Raw genomic sequence first — 22,563 nt, 5'->3', positions numbered from 1 at the left:
GTAATATTTAACATTTATCTGCACTTTTTGCATTTGTTTACACTTTTTATGCATCTTGACGTACATTTTTTCAGATAATAGCTTGCAGATAATACTTCTATGATGATTTTTTTATTCAGCTTTGTTGTCCTTGTTTTTATCCTTTTAGTTCGATCTGCGTAATGCGTGCGTAATGAGGGACTAATTGCCTTTTCCACTGTTATTTCTCCTACTATCAGCAGCTCAACTCTGTCTCACAGGCTGGTGAGGGTGGTCTTGGTGGTGCATGAAGCACTCTTGCTGTGTCTTGATGAAGCTTTTCCTCCTGTGGCGCTCTCAGTCGGTTGATTTGTGTTGTCTGGGAGGTTTCAGCATCTTGTAGCTCCGCCCTCGATTACCCAGCCTGGGCGACGTGCTGTTGCTGCGCAGCGTGTGAAGGCAGAAGCGTCCGACTCTGCTCGGAGGGAGACTGGAGCAGCTCAGATCAGTGTTGTTGTTGTTGCAGAAAATACCTTCGCTCCAGTTTCACACATTTCAACCTCTAGGTTTAAAAAAAATCACCGCAGTATTTTCTCAGGTTTGACCAAAAAGAGGAACCGCTCCAGAGAAGGATATAAACAGATTTTTTTTTCCTTCAGCACACACCAACACACACACACTGTGAGAAGTTTGTGCGCGGCGGAGTTTGGAGAGTTGGGCTGACTGATCTAGCCTGGCTGCCCGCTGTGATCCCCTCCTGCCCCGGTCAGCCAGCCGTAAGTTAGCCCGCTGTCCTGGTCTTCTTCCAGCTGTTGTAAATCATGGCGCTCAGAGCCAGGGCGCTGTACGACTTCAACTCTGAAAACCCAGGGGAGGTGTCGGTGAGAGAGAATGAAATCCTAACTTTGTACAGCGAGCAGGACATTGACGGCTGGTTTGAGGGGGCGAACAGCAAAGGAGAGAGGGGACTGTTCCCCGCGTCCTACGTGGAGATCCTGAGGAACGGCGCCGCCTCCACGCTCAACAACAACAGCTGCAGCACATCTGGGGACACTTACCCGGACTCCCGATACGCAAACATCCCATCCGGAGGGTTTGACGGTTCTTATAAGCCTCCAGCTAAAGTTGAGAACTTTTCTAAGCCGACCTCTCCAGGTTTCATTGCTTTCCCACAACAACAGCAGCAGCAGCAGCAGCAGCAGACGTACCAGCAGCCCAGCCAAGGGAGCGATGATGACTGGGATGATGACTGGGATGACAGCTCTACTGTCGCAGATGAGCCAGGCACTGTAGGAGGAAGGTATCATGACTATGAAGGCAATGGGCCATCCACTTACAGAGTGTCAACATCAATGTCAAGAGGTAATGCACAGCAGGCGAAGAGCTCTGCCACAGTCAGTAGAAACCTGAACAGGTTTTCAACCTTCGTGAAGTCTGGAGGTGAGGCGTTTGTGCTCGGGGAGGCTTCTGGTTTTGTGAAGGATGGGGATAAGATCTGTGTGGTGATGGGTCAGTATGGTCCAGAGTGGCAGGAGAACCCGTACCCCTTCGCTTGCACAATTGATGACCCCACTAAACAGACCAAATTCAAGGGCATGAAGAGCTACATCTCCTATAAGCTGACACCCACCCACACGCAGAACCAGGTGAACAGAAGGTATAAGCACTTTGACTGGCTGTACGCTCGGCTGGTGGAGAAATTTCCCGTTATCTCAGTGCCACACATCCCGGAGAAGCAGGCCACGGGGCGCTTTGAGGAGGACTTCATCTCCAAGAGGAGGAAAGGCCTCATATGGTGGATGAACCACATGACCAGTCACCCTGTCCTGGCCAGGTGTGATGTATTCCAGCACTTCCTCACCTGTAACAGCACAGACGAGAAGGCCTGGAAGCAGGGTAAGAGGAAGGCGGAGAAGGACGAGATGGTCGGAGCCAACTTTTTCCTCACGATCAGCACCCCTGCAGCCCCGCTCGACTTTCAGGAGGTTGAAAGTAAAATAGATGGCTTCAAGACTTTCACCAAAAGGATGGACGACAGCGCCTTGCAGCTTAACGCCACTGTCAATGAGTTTGCCCGCAAGCAGATCAGTGGCTTTAAGAAGGAGTATCAGAAAGTGGGGCTGTCATTCAAAGTCCTCAGCCAGGCCTTTGAAATGGACCAGCAAGCGTACTCTGCTGGACTCAACCAGGCTATCTCCTTCACTGGGGAGGCGTATGAATCCATCGGAGAGTATTTTGCTGAGCAGCCCAGCAAGGATCTGGACCCAATCATGGATTTGTTAGGTCTTTACCAAGGACACCTGGCAAACTACCCAGACATCATCCACGTGCAGAAAGGTACAATGAAAACACTGTCATACATGTTTCACACACCGATTTATCATTTTGAAACAGAGCTTTGCTTTCAGTAGCCAAATTATATTTTTCATGCTCATCAGAGCCACATCCTGAACCTTAAACTGAACTCAACAACAAAGGCTAAAAAGATATACACAATTAAAGGTAAAAACATGATTCATAATCATCAGTTGTCAACATATACACATGTAAAATAAAGCAGTGTGATCAGAAATCCAGGTTCCAAACCTTACTTTCTACCATAGGTCCAGCTGAGGTACAACCACCAGGCTTTAAAGTAAACATATAAGTGTGTTTGCTTGCTGTAAAAAGATAAATAATGTCATTTGTTCAAGACAAGAGCAGGCAGCAGTCAGGTTACAACTAGAGTGTATGTCACTTTGCAAAACAAATATTTGCATTTGGATATTGTTTTACATGCTTCTGCCTTCTGTTTGTCTCCCCTGCTGAAGTGGGTTGCACCCATTTGGCTGTGTTTGGTTTTCCATTACTCATGAGGCGTTACATATTAGAGCTCTAAAGAAGGAGGACGCCTTACCTGGCCCGTCAATAACTGAAGCAAACTAAGAATTGAAATCCTTCGTAGATGATTGTCCAGCAGTCTTTGCAGACAGAAAGTCAATGTTAGACTAATCTAGGCCGTCCTCCTACATGACCCAATGATTGTTCTCATTGTGTGGCAAAATGTCACTCTCATGAGAGGCAACACTGTTATGCAAGAGGCGCAGCATTGTATCGCTTGTGTTTAGAGGGAAGCTCTCACTGCTGTTTACCATATGTGAGAATGCTGCGTTATTGTTTCTTTCTGCGGGGAAAGAGAACAAGACAATCTAAAGAAAACATCTCAAACAACTCACGTAGGCTGCACCTGACTTTTTGAACTTTTGTTCGTGTGCTTTCATCTTTCAGATATCTCATCTTAAATCAAATGAAAAGTTTATAATTACCGACAACTGAATCTGAGAACCCTACCTGAACCCCATCACATAGACCAGGGCCATTATACACATCAGAGGATGATGTGAACTAATCCTCATTTCATGAGTCATATTCAATCCTGGTACTCTGACTTACAAAATCACATGACTGTCTGGATCAGTTGGGGAAAATAATCTCTTCATCCACCAATCACACTCACACTCCCCTGTCATGTCCTGGTGTTTAATTTACCAGGTACATGCATTAAAAGAAAACATGCAGACATCTCGGTTCATCATTTGGCTCCCCTAGAAACACTGGGCCCATTCACTTCACAATAGACGACACAGAGCGAAACAGGACAGGCTGTGTTTAGACTGCAGTGGGACACAAACTTCCCAGTCAGTCAGGTCAAAATCAAGTTTGCCACGTAGCCCAAATACGGTGACACAGCCGTCTACGCAGTCTGGGGTGATAAGCCTCAGCCTAATAATTCCACAGATAAGAAACTCTTGATTGGACCTTGCTGTGGGCTCAATGTCGAGAAAAGACGACGAAGCGGACGGACTGGAAAACAAAGCTGATGAGAAAGCCACAGTATGCAGCGGATGAAAAGAGATCCGTGTGTAGCATGTTGGAGTCCAATTTAATTTGATGTCATTTTTACTGGACTGAGGCTGTTTAGTTTCTCTATTTATTTTGAGTCTGGTTGAGCAAGTTTTTTTTTTTTCTCCACGTGTGCATTCCTTTTCCCCGATGCAAGTGAGGATCCCATTCCTAATTTCTTTCTATTTATAGGAAAAGGCAAAAATACAGATTCATGCCAGTTTATCCTCTCTTCAAAAACTCTTCATTTTTTCTATAACCACTCATACTGCTAGGCAAGAAGCTATTAATATCAAGCCATGTGATTGCGATACAGTGATACTGTAAGTGTGCATGCATTACATTAAATATAGTAGTTCCCTCTCCGTCATTCATGATCATTTAATGGCTGTTTGTTGCTCAAACTGTCTTCGTGTTTCCAGGGAATGCTAAATGCAAATACTTTCTTGCAAAGTCGACTTATGTTATGTCTACTCACCTGACGGTCTTGTAGCACTCGGGAATTGTTCATACTGCAGTGAAATTACTGTAATTAGGGAGAAAGATATGTGAATGAATAGGTTCTCAACAAAGCTATAAGGACGCTTGGCTTAAGTTTCATCGGCATCTCACTGTGTGAAGACAATACCCTGCAACTGCGAACATAAAGGTACACAAGCCGTGTACATGTCATGTGAGTTTGGCATATTGTCTGGCCCTTTGTCTGCATTTGCTTTTCTCTCAGGCATGAGCGTTGAATGAAACACTTCCTTTTCCATCCCCGTGCACATCTGTCCCGTCTGTCACTCGTTTTTTTAATACGCCTTTCCTGATAAACGTGTGCAGGAAATGTCCACAAGTGCTATTCTTCTGTTATGAAGTGAGGTTTATTGCTGTCCTGTCCCAGTTAGACCCCCGAAGAAAGGCTAGGCCACATCCTTTGTTGTCATAAAACAGAGTACACATTTCCGCAGCAGAAGTGGTTGCAGCAAAAACTCACTGGGTCAAGTAAGTCAGATAGGACTGAACAGCGCTGCAGCCGTGCATTGGTAGAGCTGTAATCAAGATTTGAAGTCTGTGAGAAGCAAACAGAAACCATGACAGCTTAGTGTAGATTGTGGCTGATAGGCTTGGTCACATCACTGTGGTACTCTTTAGGAGAAACCTGTCAAAGCATTGCTTGTCACTCCATTTTTAGCTCCTGATATCTGTCTCATTAGGACCTCAGACACCAGGCCCGTTTTTTATTTGATCCCATGGAAGTGACGGTGAAATGTAAGCTCTCCCACAGAGGGACACCAAACATAACTTTATTGATCTCCACCTCTTTGGGGACCACATTAGCCATTAGGCTGGAGCTTGACCGAGACCGTGATATTGACATCATATCTGGTGTTGCGAGAATGAGGAAGGGAGGAGAGCGTTTTCATACTTTAAATGCGTGCTGGTTACAATCCAAAGATAGTAATAACTCTGGTTTGGCTGTTTACCGAAAAAGCTAAACAGTTCAGCAGCTTAAGTAGAAGTCAAAAGTCACGTCTCTTTTTTTTTTATGTCACCACTCACAGAGTCTATTTGTCAAGTGAAACTCTTACTCATTGTGATAATATTGATATTATCTGCAGAGCCTCTCAGTGGCAAAAAAAGAGTCAACTTTATACCAGGACACATTATCACTCAAGCTTAAATAACAGAGCACCACCCACTCCTATGGCAAATTTGCGACTTTACTCCGACACCTAGGCTTTATCAGGCTAACAAAGCAGACTATTTTCAGAGCAGAGCACTTGAACGCAAAGAGCAATGTCCTCAGTTACATTTACATATTGTAGTGTGTCTAATTTAATTGGTTGGTTTAAGAGTATAGTACAGAAATGCAAGAGAGCAAAATAAGATAATTAAGTTGGTGAAATGCTGCTTGGCTTACCCTACTTTATCTCCAGTCTGACTGTATTTATGAGCTCTCTTTCCTTTTGTCCATTTCATCTGTTCATCATGTCATCATGAGCTCTATTATGTCTGATGTCATCACAGTTTAATCACACCGAAATGAGAAAACAATGGCAGGCAAGGAAGGTAGAGCACTGGTGTCTGAGGTTTTCCTGCTGAGTCAGCCTCTCTCGCAACACTCCTCCTGTGCAAATGCTGCGGGTCTGTCTCATATATTGTTTCAGGCTATCTTAAATGTCCTCCATAGCACAAATGGATGACCGGAGTGGTGGAGCGGTGAGCTGCTGGTTGTCCAGGTCACAGGCTCGCGGTAGCTTGGTGTTGTGTAACCAGGGGTTACATAAGCGCTGAAGCTGCTGCCTCTAGTGAGTCCAGGAGGGCTCAGTGCCACCTCCGTGCAACCCAGGGAGGATTTCTTAAGAGGCGTTCATCAGGATCTTTTTCTTTATTTATAGTGTGACACAGCAGCATCCAACAAGCTCAATTAATCACTATAGGGGAGGATTGTGTGTCTCAGATGGTCAGTATCTTTCTGTCAGTCACCCTGGGAAAGGTTGCAGAGTTGTACAACGTCATATGATGCAAGACGGCTTGACTTAATAATCTAAAAGAGGATCTATTGTAATGAAACGTGCATTTCTTTTATGGTAACGCTTACTACAAAGCTCTCTGCACTCCAGGAAGCCAAGCAGACAGGTGTGCTATCAATCACTGGTGACATTATATGATATGTCTCTGGGTTTTGCTCTGTAGGACAGGCAAAATAATCTCTCTGAAGACTTGATTATGGGAAATCGTGATGGCCATTTTAAACTATTTTCTGACCTGTCATAGATTAAACAATCAATCCAGTGAGAAAATGTTTAGCACATGAATACATAAAGTATTTTTTCAGCCCCACTCGACAAACGCAACACCTTAATGGTGGTTGTTGCTTTTGCAGCAGGCCTGCAAAGTTTACTTGCAACAGCCGTGAAAATGATGTGGTTCTACATATTGCTGATAGTGTCTTCTCTAAGACTGAACTCTTGGCTTTCTCATAAAGTCTCCATGGCAACAATTATTCCTCCTTAGTCCATTAGTGGGCTTTTAAAACGCAGGAAGCCAGAGAGACCGTTAAGGTACAGTAAACACCTTTGGGATTGGTAGTCTTGGACAGCTGTGTTTGTTCCCCTCTCTCTTTTCCATCCCATATCTGTTCCCCTCTGTTATCTTTGCCTCACTTTCTGTCATGATCAATCTGTTGTGCATTAGAAGAATTTCAAAGATCTGGGTTAAACTGCAGCTGAGAGAAATACAGCCTGAGGATTCTGGGCGGGAAGGGCCAAGCAATGACTTTGTGGGGGGGGTTGTGTCAGCATATTTCTTTGCTGTGTGTGCTGTAATATATAGCCTTACACGTGGAGTATTGTAAAGAAAAAGGCCGTCGTAAAACTTTTTTTCTGAACTTTAAAGGAGCCTGAAGAGTGCAGGGTTAGGTCAGTGAGTCTTCTGCGGTCTCACATTTCAGGAAGCAAGCAGACTTTCAACAGAGTACTGGTGACTAAGCACACATAATGACTTCAAAATCCCATGACAGACCAATACAGGAAGTCCTGTTGTATGCCTTCAGGGTGCAAATCTCACATTCACACTTTGCCTTAAAGCCAAAGCTCAAGGAGATGCTGTTTGTCACCTGGTTATACCACATTGCGGATACACCCGTCTTACTACAGGATGCCTTTGTCTCATTCTGAGTAATTACAACATGTCTGTATCAACATCAAACATCACAACTACTCATAATATGATGGTTTTTTTGTTTCAGAGTGTTGAGTAATGAGCCAACCAACGTTTCTGCTCCAGATGAAATGGTTCCACAGCAAGTTTCATTTCAGCATCTGTGATTCAATTGTTTGGTCAATCATCAGAAAATGCAATTTTCTAAACAACAATGTGACAGCTTTAGAAATGTATGTATAATAAACACACAGAGAGCAATGTGCCTGAAACACAGAGAAGAAAAGTCCTCACAATTGAGAAGAAATGTTAAGTATACTTCATGTTAGAGGCTCTACCCACCTGCCTGAGCTTAGAAGGGGGTGAAAAATTAATTGAAAAGTAGGAGGCCTGCACTTTGGCCTAAAAATCGAGATACAAATTGGATAATCGTTTCTGTGTGTGAGATGAACAAACACTAAAAAAGTATGCAAGCACACATTACATCAACATTCATGTCACAATCTATGAATATCCTCTTTGATTCTAGCTGTGACGTGCAAACCTTTTTTTTAAGCAGTTGGATCAGACAGAAGGTCATATCCCGTCAGCTTCTGTTTCATTTCAACCTAATACTTATTGCTCTTGACATTTTTTCCCCTTTACTTGGTAAGCAAATGTCAGCAGTTTGATAAGTTATCTGTCATGAGCTCCTGGTGTTTTGACCCTGCCTTCTGCTCCCATCGAACCATCTGTCTGGAGAGTTGGAGACAAATTTTCTTGTGGCACCACTATGGCTGAAGGCAGCAAGCAAAACTATGAAAAGAAAAGAAGAAGAAGAAGCATTTCAGCAGTGACATGTTTGCAAACCATCATGTCTCGATTATGTTATGCCACAAGAGTCCACCACAGTGACGACAGCGAGTATCTCTTCCTGGTAGAGTGGAACCTCAGGGGTTTTTACTCTCAGTATGAATGCGATATGTTGAATTCCTTTTTCTTGAGGTATAGTTTCTTGTTAGATGTGTATAGGAGACGCAAAAACAATTGAAACTCACCGATAACCACTAAATGGTGATGGTGAATCAGACTTCCTGAAAGACTGTAAACTGTTTTCATGAAATAATTCACTCCTCCAAGCAGAAGTGAAGCTGAAAATGTCAAACTACAACTGTCGACTGTCCACCCCCTTTAGTTACTGTTGCTAAGTGAGTCTAACGTTTAGTCCCCGTACAATGAATGATTGTTTTAAAACTCATTTTGTGTTTTGTGATTTCAGACAGAATTAGACTTTATTAAAAAATAGATTTTGTCATCATTCATTGTAGAAAAAAAAATACTCTTGATGGCTACATACAAACAAATGAAGGTAAAGCTGCAAAAGGTTTATGACCCATATAGAAGACATGGAAATAGAGAAATGGCATTGTTCTTGTTTATAGCAGTATATGTATGAGAATCTAATTATTTAATGTTAATTCAAACATAAGCAAGAATATTTTGATATTGTATGTTTACTTTTAACGTCCCGAGAGAAAAGGCTTTTAGAGTGAGGTCTAACTTTTGTGTTAGTGACTCTTACTCTATCTTAGATGAGTTCAGTTTTTCAGCCCACAGAATATAGTTAGCCAATGAAATTGAATCCTTAGTTTTGAGCTGGACACAAAGCATCTCTCTTCCTGCAGCGCTCATGTTTATCGTTTCAACTCGTGAAGTAATGACGGGCCTGCTGTGCCTAGTTAAGATTGCTAAGCTTTTATTGGACGATTATTCAGAGCAGGAGCTTAGTAATCACTGATGACATCAGTATTAAATTATAGCTAAGTCTAAAACGGCGTTTAGTCATGGCATGTTCATATTATGTTCTTGAAATCGCCGACTGTCACTGGTAGATGTTATCAAACTGCCAGCAAGATCCCCTTAAATGGTTGTTTAGAAAAGGCTTTAAGTGACATAATGTAATAGGTATTTTTTCGAGTCGGGCCCCCTCACTCTCTCTAACTATAGACACAGATGTGGTTCTCAGGGAGTTTGGAACAAACCGTTCACATCAGACTATTTTTGGCCAGTTCCTTAAAGTTATAAATTTACTGTCAAGCTGTGCTCTTGAATCTTAATAGCAAAAAATATTTAGGTTATTAATGAACTTTCCTGTGAAAGAGTCTGAAAGTTAGATGAGTTTAAGGAAATTAGTTTGAAGGAAGGAACATTAATTATTGTTTAAATGTAGACCACGTGTGGGCTGTTTTCCCACACTGGTTAAAATAGTATCTGCATAGTTTCCCCCTTTGACTGAACCCTGATTAATAAATTGTGTGGGTGGTGACTATTTGTAGAACATGAACTGACACGAAAAACTTAAAAAGACAGATGCAGATCCTGATTATTATTTTTGCTCTCTTTCCAAACAGGAGCCCTGACGAAGGTGAAAGAGAGCCAGAAGCATGTGGAGGAGGGCAAGATGGACCGGGCACAGGCGGAAGGCATCGACGAGCGCTGCAACATCATCTCATGTGCCACGCTGGCCGAGATCCAGCACTTCCACCAGATCCGCGTCCGTGACTTCAAGGCACAGATGCAGCACTACCTACAGCAGCAGATCACCTTCTTCCAAAAAATCACAGGCAAGCTAGAGGAGGCTCTGCAGAAATATGACAACGCGTAATAGATGGCTTGTCTCAGCCCTTCGGCTTAGACCGTGGTGATCCATGACCATGCACCTCCCCCGGCCTGCCACTGGAGTTTTTGGCAAACAACAGCCAGTACCGCATACTGCTGAATGCTGTTCATCCAGCAGGGAGGGACATTGAAGGAGATTACGCTTGAGTAATAATGACATTTCTACCAAATCCAGGTTTCCGTGTGTGTTGGACACATTATCTGGTGACTAGATGTTCATGGTTAAGAGAGGAGATGTAATTTAATGAAGATAAGCCAACATGTAATAAAGAGTCTTTTGCCTTTTAGATTTTATGAGAATCAGCGGTAATGATGGTGCGCCACTTGGTCCGACACGTGGGTGAATCCAATCTAATCAATGTAATGACCTGCAGAGAATAAACCTTGTATCTGCTGCTGTCTACACACCCGGTGCAAGATTTCATATATTGAGTGTTTTTAGCCTTACAACACTGTTTTTAAAAGACTGTTTATAAGTGACTGCCACTTCAGGAGCAGTGACGCTCCAGTGGCTAACACACTGCCTTCTGGAAACACTCAAGACCCCTGCTATCTCTTTCCTTGGACAAACAGGATGAAATGTTTACAGTCTCCTCGCTGAGCAGCCACTGTCACCACTGTCTCGCTGTGCCTTCAGATTACGTCTCTCTGGTCATTTTTTTTTTTTTTTTTTTTACTAGTTACTAAAAAGCTTTATATACTGTATATGTAGAAATATATTATATTTGTTTTACGATGCTACAGATTTTGCAATCTTTGGGAAAAAAAGGATCACTGTGCTTTGCAGTGTCTTTAAATGGGAGATAATATTGTTTGATTGTGCCGTTTTTTTTTTTCCCCCAGTGGCCCCGGGATTGAGTTTCAACAATCACAGTGTGATCATCTGACTGAAGAGAGGATTACCTGCTTTGATAATAGGAACCCATGCCTTACACATTGCACAGCCAGCACTGGTGCAAATTTAAGCTTGCAGAATTTAAGGGACGAGCATAATGGACACTTGCTATGCCTGATACCTGAATTTGTGCCAACAAAACGTTGGTGTTTTCGGGCTTAGCGTTGGGGTAGTGTTCAGAGGCACTACCCCAACTGTTAGAGTGCAGACGGTTCCTCGCCTCTTTTTATAATGCAGTCAGTTTAATTGTACATTTCTAGGCAGTTCAACTGTATGGCTGTTTGTGACCTTTATGATGCTGGTTGCATCATGAAGAGATTAACATAGAAGCAGAGACACAAAATAAATTTCTCCTTCACAGAAAGCTGTCAGTGGGTCCTGTGTGTTTTGTGCTTTAAATATGTAATTCTCTTATTATTGGACTGAATATGTATGACTACTTATGTCCACAGCATGAGCCTGAATACAGTGAACAACTGGGAAAAGGACAATAAAAGGTGTGTATGCGCTGACAGGTTAATTTGCCTTTTAACGGTCCTTCAAAGCTCCTCAGACACTCGTACTATAGAATTTATACGAGCCATGTAATGTAGCCACCTTACAATTTAATCATGGCAGGAAGACAAAGCGCAAACTGTACAGCGCTTGCAGGTTTCCTTGGCTGCATCCCTAGAGGACTGGTGTGCCGTGTCAATGCTTCATGCTAAGCTCACACTCTGCTCACAGATCTGCTGACAGCGCAGAGTCTGGTCCCCCATCTGGGACATCTGGCTACTGTTAGAAGTGCCGGAGCAGATGACAGTGAACAGGAAAGGTCAAAAATAGGTTTCTTATTAGTTCTCTTCGCCCCGTATAACTAAGACAACCAACAGTGCTTATTGGAGATAACATTTTCTCCTCAGACAGATGGTCGGATCTGTTCGAAGAAAAAAAAAAAAATCTTGCTGTGCACGTCAACAGTTTAGTCCAATGCTGGCCCTTTGTTTACTATCTTGAGGCGAAAGTGCTGTGAAGAAGTGCAGCCTGTTTTGCCTGACGATGAGAATGAAAGATGTGATGGTGAGCAGGAGATAACAGCAACAACATAGCAGCAACATTTATCACCACTGGGTTTCGAGAAGCAACCACCCGGCTGTGTAGATATATTTATATGTTAATATCATCCCACCAGCAGATTATCTAGCAAGGCCTCCCCCTCTGCTCTGTCCTCTTCTGCCACTGCTTTAAACTAGAAAACAGGAATGTACAGAAACACTGATATATATATATGCATATTCTCCTACAAGGCTAATTTTGAAGTTATATAGGGCTTCTTTCTGTGTAGTTAATTAATTTATTTCCTGCGGGATAAGCAGATACCTTTTAATTCCAACAAGACTAATAGTCCACAGCCACGTTAACAGTTCTGTGTGGCTACACTAGACACAGCAGTGCTTTGAGCTAAATGCACACATCAGCATGAACATGCACGCAATGGCATTACAAAAATGTTGATGTTTATCAGGTATGATGTTTTCCATGTTTACTATCATAGTTCAGCATGGTGGCGTGCTCACATTTTCTAATTAACACAGAACACAAGTAGATGAAGCTGATAGGAATATCATTCATTTTTCAGGTATTTAGTCCTAAACCAATATTGTAACTATTATAATCTAAATATATATTACAATATTAGGATTTTACCTGATGAAAAGTTGGATTATCTATAACTGAACAGGTTGCCTGTTCATCACAGGGCTGATACACAGAGACAAACAATCATTCATGCTCTCCTAACACCTATGGGCTGATGGGTTCAAACCCAGAACCTATTCACTCTTAACTACAGATGTTAAACCCCAATGCCGCGAGATCATCATTCAGTCATCAGGATATATTATAAGGGAACCATGAATAGCTCAAAGATGTTGAGACATTTCACTAAAAAACAAAAACGTCAACATGATCTTCAGGCTAAAGTGAAAGTCTGGCAATCAACAAATTAGCAGTTACACCCCAACATGGCTAATAATATCCTGTCGTGAAGTCAACTTGATACTGAAAGTGTAAAATGTCACCATCTCCTTTTTCTCTCCTGTCCTCTATTTGTCTATTCTAATGTCTGTTTTTCTGCTGAAACTTGACAAGATGCACACAGCCTGTAGTAATCTCATCCCTCAGGCCTTGTGTCAACATTGCCAAAGCCCGGGGAAATGGGTGCTCCTGTTTTAACATTCTTGTTCTTCCAGCCTTAAGCTTTGGTTGTTTTGAATTAGTAAAATTGCTAAATGTTAGGCACGTATACATATTACTTATGAAAGATTAAATGTTAGATCCTCATACGGTAAGAACAATAGCAGCATTGTGTTTTGTTTGTTTTGTTTTTTTGGTTCCGCATTATACTTATATTGTTGTTTAATTTGCAAAGACATGCAGAATACAAATGTTTTGTGTTAGGTCATGGTCTTCAGTACAGTGCAGTTATTCTAACAGAGTCTAAGAGAGAGAGGGCTTCCCGCTCACCACAGTCTAGCATACAGGAAACAACAGCTCTCAAGTCAGACTTGGATTTTTCTTGAGACAGAGCAGTGTCAGCAGCTGACCACATTCCACAGACACAAACGTCAAGTGTGTGAAACCGATTGCCACAAGAGCGCCGGAAATACCTTCCAGATGCTACGGGGGACCATGATAACAGGGCATGACGCAAGTTTAATCACTAAAGGGTGAAATATGGAAGATACAAAAGAGAGAGCGAGTGTGAATTTTCATGGAGGATTTGTTCTGGGAGAGATTGTTATCGAAGCAGTCAAAGCATTTCAGCTCTAATAAGAACATCATTTCTCATCATCACTGCTCCTGTGAGACTTGGCTCTCTTCTTTTTGGACTTGCAGCCGCTCTCTGGAATTCAGTGAATGTAACCCACAAACATTCTCTACCTTTGTCGTCAGTGTTGACCCAAAAAATGAGAAAATCTGGCTGAACCCCTTCCCAGCTGCTCATTTATTGCTCTCACACAAGGAAAATCTGAAAGCATATTTTCACCTCTACAGTATCATATCTGCGTAGAAAGTTTCAATTAGTGTTTTTTCCTTCTTTCGCATTTTCTGTTCTCAAGACTTGCCTACATAGTCTAGAATTGGGTTTGTTTTCCATCAGTTTCAATAGTTGGCACTGAGAAGCAGAACAGTAGTTGAGAGAACTTCTATAATGACTTGGCACCGCTGCAGCATTTGACCACATTGCTTTCATAAAGACTGAATCAGTGTCTTGAGATCCTTACAGAGATTGCATGCAATTCCTGTTGCACTCTCCCTGTGCAACACTCAGGTCTGATTCATCAGTGAAACAAAGAGCCAAAAAATACTCTATAACCAGGAATTCAACCTAATTTATGTTTGGAAAAGTGCGTCTGTTTGTCATTCATAACCGAGTTATCGCTCTTAGATCCTATCATGCCACATGTGCATAGATAAACATCTGCTATCCTTAACTAACCTCAACTTATCACCTCCCTATTTGGTGACATAATCTCATAAAATGCCATTGTGAGTTTGCCTCTGACTTCCTCTCACTGTGTCAGCTGATTAGATGTGACATTATAATGCCCGGAAAAGTTCCCTGAAGTAAACCACAAAGATTTTATCTTCAATATTTCTTCTTGTAATATTACCATATTTAAAGAGGAAGTACAAAAAGCCAAACACAGGATATCTGTAAAAAAAAAAGGAAATGGTTTGTTTCAGTTTGCAGTACCATAAGTCTAGCATGACTATGAAAAAAACTGAAAACAATATGTTATTATTGGTGTATTGAAACAGGTGCAGTGGTACATTTCCGTGCATTAGCATCCAATTGTAGTCGTGTTTCCAACCACCTGGTGTAATATTCACTCTTTTTTAATTATTATTATTATTATTTTGGGTTTCCACCAACTCCTGACGGAAAGATTTGGCTCTTTAAAAGCTGAATCCTCCACTCCATTCAATAGCTAGTCACTGACTTTGTTTGGCTGCTGGACAGGTAGAGTTTATTAGGTGAAAACAGTTGCCTGCTGCAGCTGCAAACTACGCTATAAGAGCCATGAGAGTAAAGTTGGCAGCTGGAAAAACCAAGACAAGCTGAAAGATGTTGAAACACCTTTAATGGGGGCACCCTGGTAGCTCACCTGGTAGAGCATGCGCCCCATGTACAAAGGCCCAGTCCTTGCCACGGCAGCCCAGGGATTGATTCCAACCTGTGGCTCTTTGCTGCATGTAATTTGACCCCCCTCTCTCTCTCTAAACGCTTGATCAGCTGATGGGAAATGCACAAGTGACACCTTTTACATGCAAATGATCCGTTTTTAGTATAAAGATATTAATTATAGCCACTTTAACACAGACATGAGAGTGATATCAATCTTGTAATTTAAAGGTTTTAAATATATTTCAGGAAGTCAGAATCCATGTATCATAATGTGCAAACGGAGACATGCTTATCTACATATTCAGCACTTTAATCGTGCATCTTGAAAACGCACCTGCACATCTAATAACTGTCTGAAGTAGCTCTTCATATTGTGTTGCCTCAGGCTTAATTCTGCCTCTTGGGTGTCATGCAGTTAATCTTTCTCACACGGTAGATCAAACGATTCATTACAACATTATGATGCAGGTTTTTTAGTACTTTATTTTAATTTTTTTTACAATGCTGGCACTAAATAATAACATGCAGGTCAATTTTGTGCAGTTGCTGAGACAGATAAAATCATGCACTGCAGGTCTACCATTTTCTAGCACAAAGCAACACCCCCCTCCCTTTTGTCTACACATGTAAGGCAGAAGCAAATTTCAAGTGCTGTTTCTGTTCTGTCTGATTTTTTTGCAGAGTTCATGCTTTTGGAATGTGAGGCGTTTGCCTGTACTCAGCATATTCCTGCTGGAGGGGGATTCTGGTTGGATCTGTTTTCAATTACAGAGCCGGGTCTGTACTGGCCTTTGATCAGAATCTGGGCCGACTGAGGCCGAGGGGAGACCCTGTCCTGACACAGCTGACAGACTCATGAGCAGAGGGGGATAGTGAGCACTGAGGCTTATGGGTTGAACACATTCTCAATCTCTGGGGAAAGAAACACTGAACCACTCCCTTGAATGCTCGTTCATATTGCGGTCTCAGTGGTACAATCCCCTTAATGAAAAATATGGTAGATGTGTGAGTGTGTCTGTGTGTGTGAAGAAGCATGTGTTAAGTACTGGCAATTTCCTGAGACATGTTTGGAGTTTGTCCCCTGTGAATTTTTTATTATAGTTTAATCTTTCTTATATCCTTAATATTACTACACTGGTTGAGCCCTGATTGGCAACTTGTTAAACTGGAGCTGATCATCTTCAACATGTCTAACACGCAACCAAAAATGCATTAAAAACACAAAATTCACACATATCATGTATTTACAGGTGTGGAAAATGACCAGAAAATTTTAGTCATACGAGACCCAATGATGTAACTGTCAGACTGGAAAGTTTGGTCAGCATGGTTATTTTCCGATGGTTGATGATAGCAGGAAGTAAGGTAAAATATTTTCTTATTCTTTTGTTTGCTTAGCACACAACATGCCTGAAACATTTGAACTCTGTCATGTTTCTAAAAGAAACTGAAAGCACCTGATTGTATTACAAGCATTGTGGTAGGTACAGTGTGTGAGGATACTGTGGTGAAATTTAATTAAGACTAACAATCACTTATGTCACTCCCAAGAGGTCTCATTGGTTGACCAGAACTTTACCGCTTACCACTTCACTACATTTTCCATTCAGTGAATATCAGTCTGTGGGTTTAGTCCAAAATATTTAGTTGATTTGATTCCTGTAATGTTCTCATTCATGTTTTTTAATACTGTCTTTTTTTTTTTGTGTGAAATAGAAAAATAGCCCCATCAAGATAATGACACAGCAACATTACAAGTACGTCTTAGTTTTGCAGGAAGTGTGATTTAAAAAAAAAAAAAAAAAAAACAGGGTCTGGTTAGCAGCTCCCATGAGATCATCCACTGACCTCAGCACAGCAGCACCGTGCCCAGGACGAGGTCTGTACCACTGGAAAAGACTCAGACATGTTACACCCTGCTTATAAAACATTATTTTAGACTAAAATCACATTTCCTATGTCTAAAAACTTGTGCTGGGCTTAATCTAGCTTACAGTGCATAAAATACATGACAGTGTGTGTAGGTGGATATGGTTTAAAATAGCACAAAAAAACACAGCTAAACCTTTACCCCTGGGTTTATGTGGTACATGCATGATGAAATCAATATCCTGCCAAAGCCCACACCCATTGTTAGTGTTACTGGAAACTACGGAAGGAAAGTACAGATGTCTACTAATCTCATTTTTTCGCCAGATAAAATATTTTTCACTAAAGACTTAAAAGTCCAGTGTGTTGTATGTAGTGGCATCTAGTGCTGTAGTTACAGACTGCAACTGCCTCACATCGCTCTCACCTTCTTAGCATCAGGGGGAAAGTACTGTGGTCAGGAAATGCCCTATCTGGAACCAGTGTTTAGTTTATCCGTTCTGGGCTACTGTAGAAACATCTGTAAATATATAAGGTTCATTAAAAGGTAACAATGATTCCTTAATTAGAGTTGTTTATAGACTAATGAAACCTTAGTTATGAATATTATATTTAATGTTTGCCATATTCTCTAAATAGAACACCCTGAATTGTACACCTTTGACCATTATGGCTAATGCGGCCACTTACTTTTTGTTTACGTAGTGGCTATTAAAAACAAAAACATTTTCTGTTGATATTCATAGTCCACAGAGGGTGAATTTGAATGTTTTTGGTAAACTTCTTGACATTTCTCTCTGTTGCCAGTTCAAAATATCTTGTGTGGAACAAATATTCAAATCTAATAGCTATGATTGCTGTGGTATTTTGTGAGCATGTTCACATATTGTTCGATGTAATGGACTGAAATAAGCTGAGGACATGCATGGTCTCAAGGAGATAAAACCTTTTTGAACCAGGTATAACACAGGAAGAACTTCTCATTTTCAGCCTTGTAGGGATCTAATGTTGTTGGATGTAATGAAAATAGCAGCCTCCATGGACCACCAGCAGGCCTCTAAACATTAAGCCATAGATAAAAATCTTTGCAAGTACAGCATTGACCTTTAGAGACTTTACATTTGTATGTTTGCTTGTTTTCAATCAGTGGCAATGCATCATGGGAATTGTTGTATTTTTCTGTTTATTCAAGGAATGAGAGGAGGACATGCTGTGTGTCCTGTACCTGGCAGAATGTTCAGGAATGTGGGAGCACTCTGCATTCTTTAGTCCCGGTTTTGTTTTTATAGCCCTCACACAGGAAGCTCACTCCGGTGGGGCCTCATTCATGTAGTCTGAAAAACGCTGACTGCCCTCCCACCCCCACCTCTCTGGCTGCTCTCCAAGATACACACACACACACACACACACACACACACACACACACACACACACACACACACACACACACACACACACACACACACAACACACATTTTTTGTCTTTGTGGGCCAATGTGCATTCTCCCCTCCCCCTTCCCCATCAGAGAGTTTCATTTATAGCTCTAATTACAATAAACAAGCAAGAACAACTAGGGAAGCGGCCACTTCCCCCCACTCACACGATTATTATTTTCTCACTCAGGGTTAGACCCACTCGAATGTCTGTCAATCATATGTCCCAGGCTAAATGTTTTCTTGTTTTCAAATTAAAACTGTATGATGGTTTTTTGGCGGTAAAGAACAAATTACTTTACAAGGCCATCAGTGAGGACGTCGACTGTGTCTGTTTTCAAGCTGTATTTGCTAAAATTAGATTATAGTTGTGAAAGACTAAATGATAATCTGATGCCAGAATGATGAGTTCTTGTCATCTCCACTGGGAAGACCACGCAAAACCTAAAAACCTTCATATAAATGAAACCAAAAGTAGAGAAGTGTGTTTTTATTATAACACCATAGGGACAGGGTGTCTGGTTCTCTCTGTATTTGCACATTTATCACATTTACACTTTAAAAGCCTCTCAAAGAAGGTGAGACCATGTAACTTACCTGTCTTCATTCATATCAAAACACTCTCTCTTTCTCTCATACAACATTTATCAAAACACACACACACTGTGCTGACCAGCTAACCGCCCTCTTTGTCTAGCACCACCCACTGACCACAGTCGACCACAGTCATCAAATATACCAGATGACATGGACTGCTGGTGGTCTGACCTCTCATACACACACCTCATCGTTCATAAGCTCGCACACAGGCATGGAGCAGTATTCTTTTCATTCGTCAATAGTGCCGTCATATCACATCTCCTCTTACTCCATACAAAACAATGCTGACAACATGTTTCATATGGGACTCTGTGCAGGCCTTCAGGGAGAACACAACATCAGGCCAAACATCTGATGCATGACATCTGTTTATGAACCCACTGTGGATGGATCTATTGACTGACTTTGACAGGGAGTTACCAAATCAATGGTGCACGTGGGAGTTGAGTTGACCACATGTTGTCAGGCCGGACTCAAAGCAGGACTCAGACGCAGAGGTGTCAGTGAGCTTATTTATTGATATAACAAAAAACCCTCGACAGAGTGATGCTATGGCAGGCTATGAAAACAGGCCTAAACTAAGGAAAAAAAATTCACTCCAAAAGGAGGAAAAAAACTCTAAACTGCTTTATGAAAAAGTTATCAAAATCAAAATCGCTCACGATAAGGGAAAAACAACAGGCTGCAAAACATTAACTGAAAGCGCTCCAAGGGAGGCTGAAAAACACAACAACACTAAGAAACAAAAGGCTAGACTAAGAAATTTACAACAAAAAATCACTCAATCGAGGAGAAAAACAAAAAACACTCGAGCAAAAACGCTATGGCTATGGTAAGGCAAGGAAAAAGGCTTAGGCGAACGATCCGAGGATGAAACACAGGACAAAGGGAGACGCAGACAAGATATACACAGGGCAATGGGGAACAGGTGCAAACAATCAGGGCAGGGAAGACAATCAGACCGGTGACACATGAGGAAGGACAAGTGACCTGAAACGAGAGGGCAGGTAAATATCAAAATAAAACAGGAAATGAAGAGACAGAACAAAAACCCAACTTGACCTCACCGCGGTGTGTCACGTGCATTTGGGTGTTGGTACTCTGTGTGAATGAGTGTCATCAGACGCTGTGGGATATTAGATTATATCTATATATATCTATATATATATCTATATATATATCTGTATATCTATATCTATCTATCTATCTATCTATCTATCTATCTATCTATCTATCTATCTATCTATCTATCTATCTATCTATCTATCTATCTATCTATCTATCTATATAGATAGATATGATGTTCCAGGTCGGTGTTTCATAAGTTGTCATTTCTTATGAAAGATTACAGCCTTCATAATTAGGCAAGATGCTGCAACCAATAAGAACAAATTGTTCAAATGTTGCTTTCAGTTTGCAACATAAAAACTGTGCTGCAACAAAATGACTTAATCACCTCCAATATTGTTAGTCTAAAAAAAATAGGGGTTGTATTCAATTTAGCAAAGAAAGCAGTCCTTCAAAGACAAGTCAGGAGAGGAAAATGGAAGTACAGATAAGTGTGTTATAAAATTAAATATAAAGTATTGTCCCTAAAGTTGAAGATATGGGATGAACCTATCCAGAAAATATCCCTCCATTACCACTATTCTGAAAAAAACATCACAAGAGTTAAATAGCATTTATTTTCAGTATGCGTGATTCTTCTTGGTGTCATTTCAGATCACATCAGCCACGTGAGAGAAATTTCTCACTGCCAAAAAACAGAGAAAAGCTTGTCAATGAATCAAGCAGCTAATCCTTTCCCCCAGCAGAGGAGAACTGCACAAGGACCCAGTGTAGCAGCAGATAAAACAGCAGCTAAACTAATGCCACTTTGGTAAAGGGCTCCAGGAAGCAAGAAAAATAAGCTAGATTGCAGAACGGCTTTTTCGTTTTACTTCATCATTTGCACAACAGTGCTTTCTCCTAAAAGGCAACCGCCATGGCTTTCAACACCAGCACGCTACATTCTGAAAGCCTTTGCAGTATTTTACGTGCCTTGATTAGCTTTTATGAATAAACTAAATGACACTTTGTGGATAATATGTTAGTGATACTTTAAATGCACACATTGTTATTTTTGATGAGAGAGAGAAAAAGGAGTCTTTTCAGAAGTGAAACATAGTCTTTGGAAAAAAGCAACTGGCGGTCGAAGTGATTCAATTAACCATCTGGGTTTGTCTGTGTGGAACCTTATTAAACCAAACGAGCCAAGACTGCTTTGTCTCTGTTAGTCTCGTCTCGTAGGGTGCCATTGTTCTCTAACCCTCTGCCCCACAATTACCAACCCTGAAATTACGATGATCACTCTGAGATCTAATATCTGAGGGCTGTATAAATTGCATTGTGACCTGAAAACTGAGTGGGTTAACATTGTGAGTGTGTAACACTGCAAACAGATAGAGTCATGATCATTTAAGACCTGGGTGCTCTGTGAGTGTTTAACATGTGACCATTTCCTGCCAGACATCCACATTTTCTAACTTTATGTCCATGGTGTCAGCATTTTCTCTATACCAATTTCCTCTTTTTGAGACTATAATTTGACTTTTGTTCATAGAAGTACAACTCACTCACTGAACATGAACTGGTGACCATGAACAATTTGGACTGACATAATTTACAGTGTCCTGATGTATCAGTGTACACAGTGCAAACAACTCTCTCTGCAGTAACTCTTATAATATACTTATTTGAATACAAATATGCAATAACATTATATGACTGAACAATAAATAACCTACATAACATGTAATCAGTAGTGATGTAGCATTATACTCTTGTTTCCTTGATCCTGTGAGTATTTTATACACATAGATTGGAATAAAGTTTAAATCCTAATAACTTTGAAGACCTTGATTTTTTTCTTATTATATTATATATATTAGCATAACTCAAGTGCAGTCTCATGGAGCCACTAGCATGGCTGTAAACTCTTGTTTTCCAAATAAATGAATCAATAAATTAAAGAGAATACATGAAAGTGAAACCTTTTATTAGCTTAAATGAAACCAGTACAAAGGCCTCATAAACTTGAAATCCTGACATCATTCTTTGACAATCTTTTGGATTACATAACCCTTTACTTCACATGAGTAAGAACTGATAGTATAGATATGACAATGTCATTTAAATAGTGAAAATATAAATAGATAGGATAAAAATGTAACATTAAAACAATGTGATTCATCTTAACATTAGGTCTAAATGTAGAACCTTAAAGTCACCATGTAGTATTACAGTAAAAATGCGACTAAATGTTGGATTTGTATCTAATCTACTTCATTTCGCCTCTGTATCCACCCTTTTTTATTGCCTGCTTTGCTCTACCAGACAAAAGACTGTAAATCTGACCTGACAAGCAAAATAAACTACGCATCTCTGCAAATGATCTCAGGCAATAAAT

General features: G+C 41.0%; 1 protein-coding gene across 2 annotated transcripts; it reads left to right on the top strand.

Annotated features, from left to right (window-relative positions):
• The first annotated feature begins 123 nt into the window (after positions 1–123).
• snx18a (sorting nexin 18a) lies at positions 124–11,405 on the top strand. 2 transcript variants are annotated; one of them, XM_019273089.2, is made up of 3 exons: positions 124–2,295; positions 9,879–10,091; positions 10,990–11,405. In XM_019273089.2, exons 1-3 carry the CDS (start codon positions 780–782, stop codon positions 11,031–11,033), a joined length of 1,773 nt encoding a protein of 590 aa, XP_019128634.1. In that variant the 5' UTR covers positions 124–779; the 3' UTR covers positions 11,034–11,405. The 2 variants fall into 2 exon arrangements, 1 of the variants encoding a protein (XP_019128634.1); XR_003462068.1 differs by having other exon boundaries at positions 125–2,295; positions 9,879–10,797; positions 10,990–11,119.
• The last annotated feature ends 11,158 nt before the right edge of the window (positions 11,406–22,563 follow it).

The sequence above is a fragment of the Larimichthys crocea genome, chromosome III (genome assembly GCF_000972845.2).
Source record: "Larimichthys crocea isolate SSNF chromosome III, L_crocea_2.0, whole genome shotgun sequence".
In the NCBI taxonomy this organism is placed as follows: Eukaryota; Metazoa; Chordata; class Actinopteri; family Sciaenidae; genus Larimichthys; species Larimichthys crocea.
The sequence above is the reverse complement of the archived record's forward strand: the minus strand, read 5'-3'. Positions and strand labels throughout refer to the sequence as shown.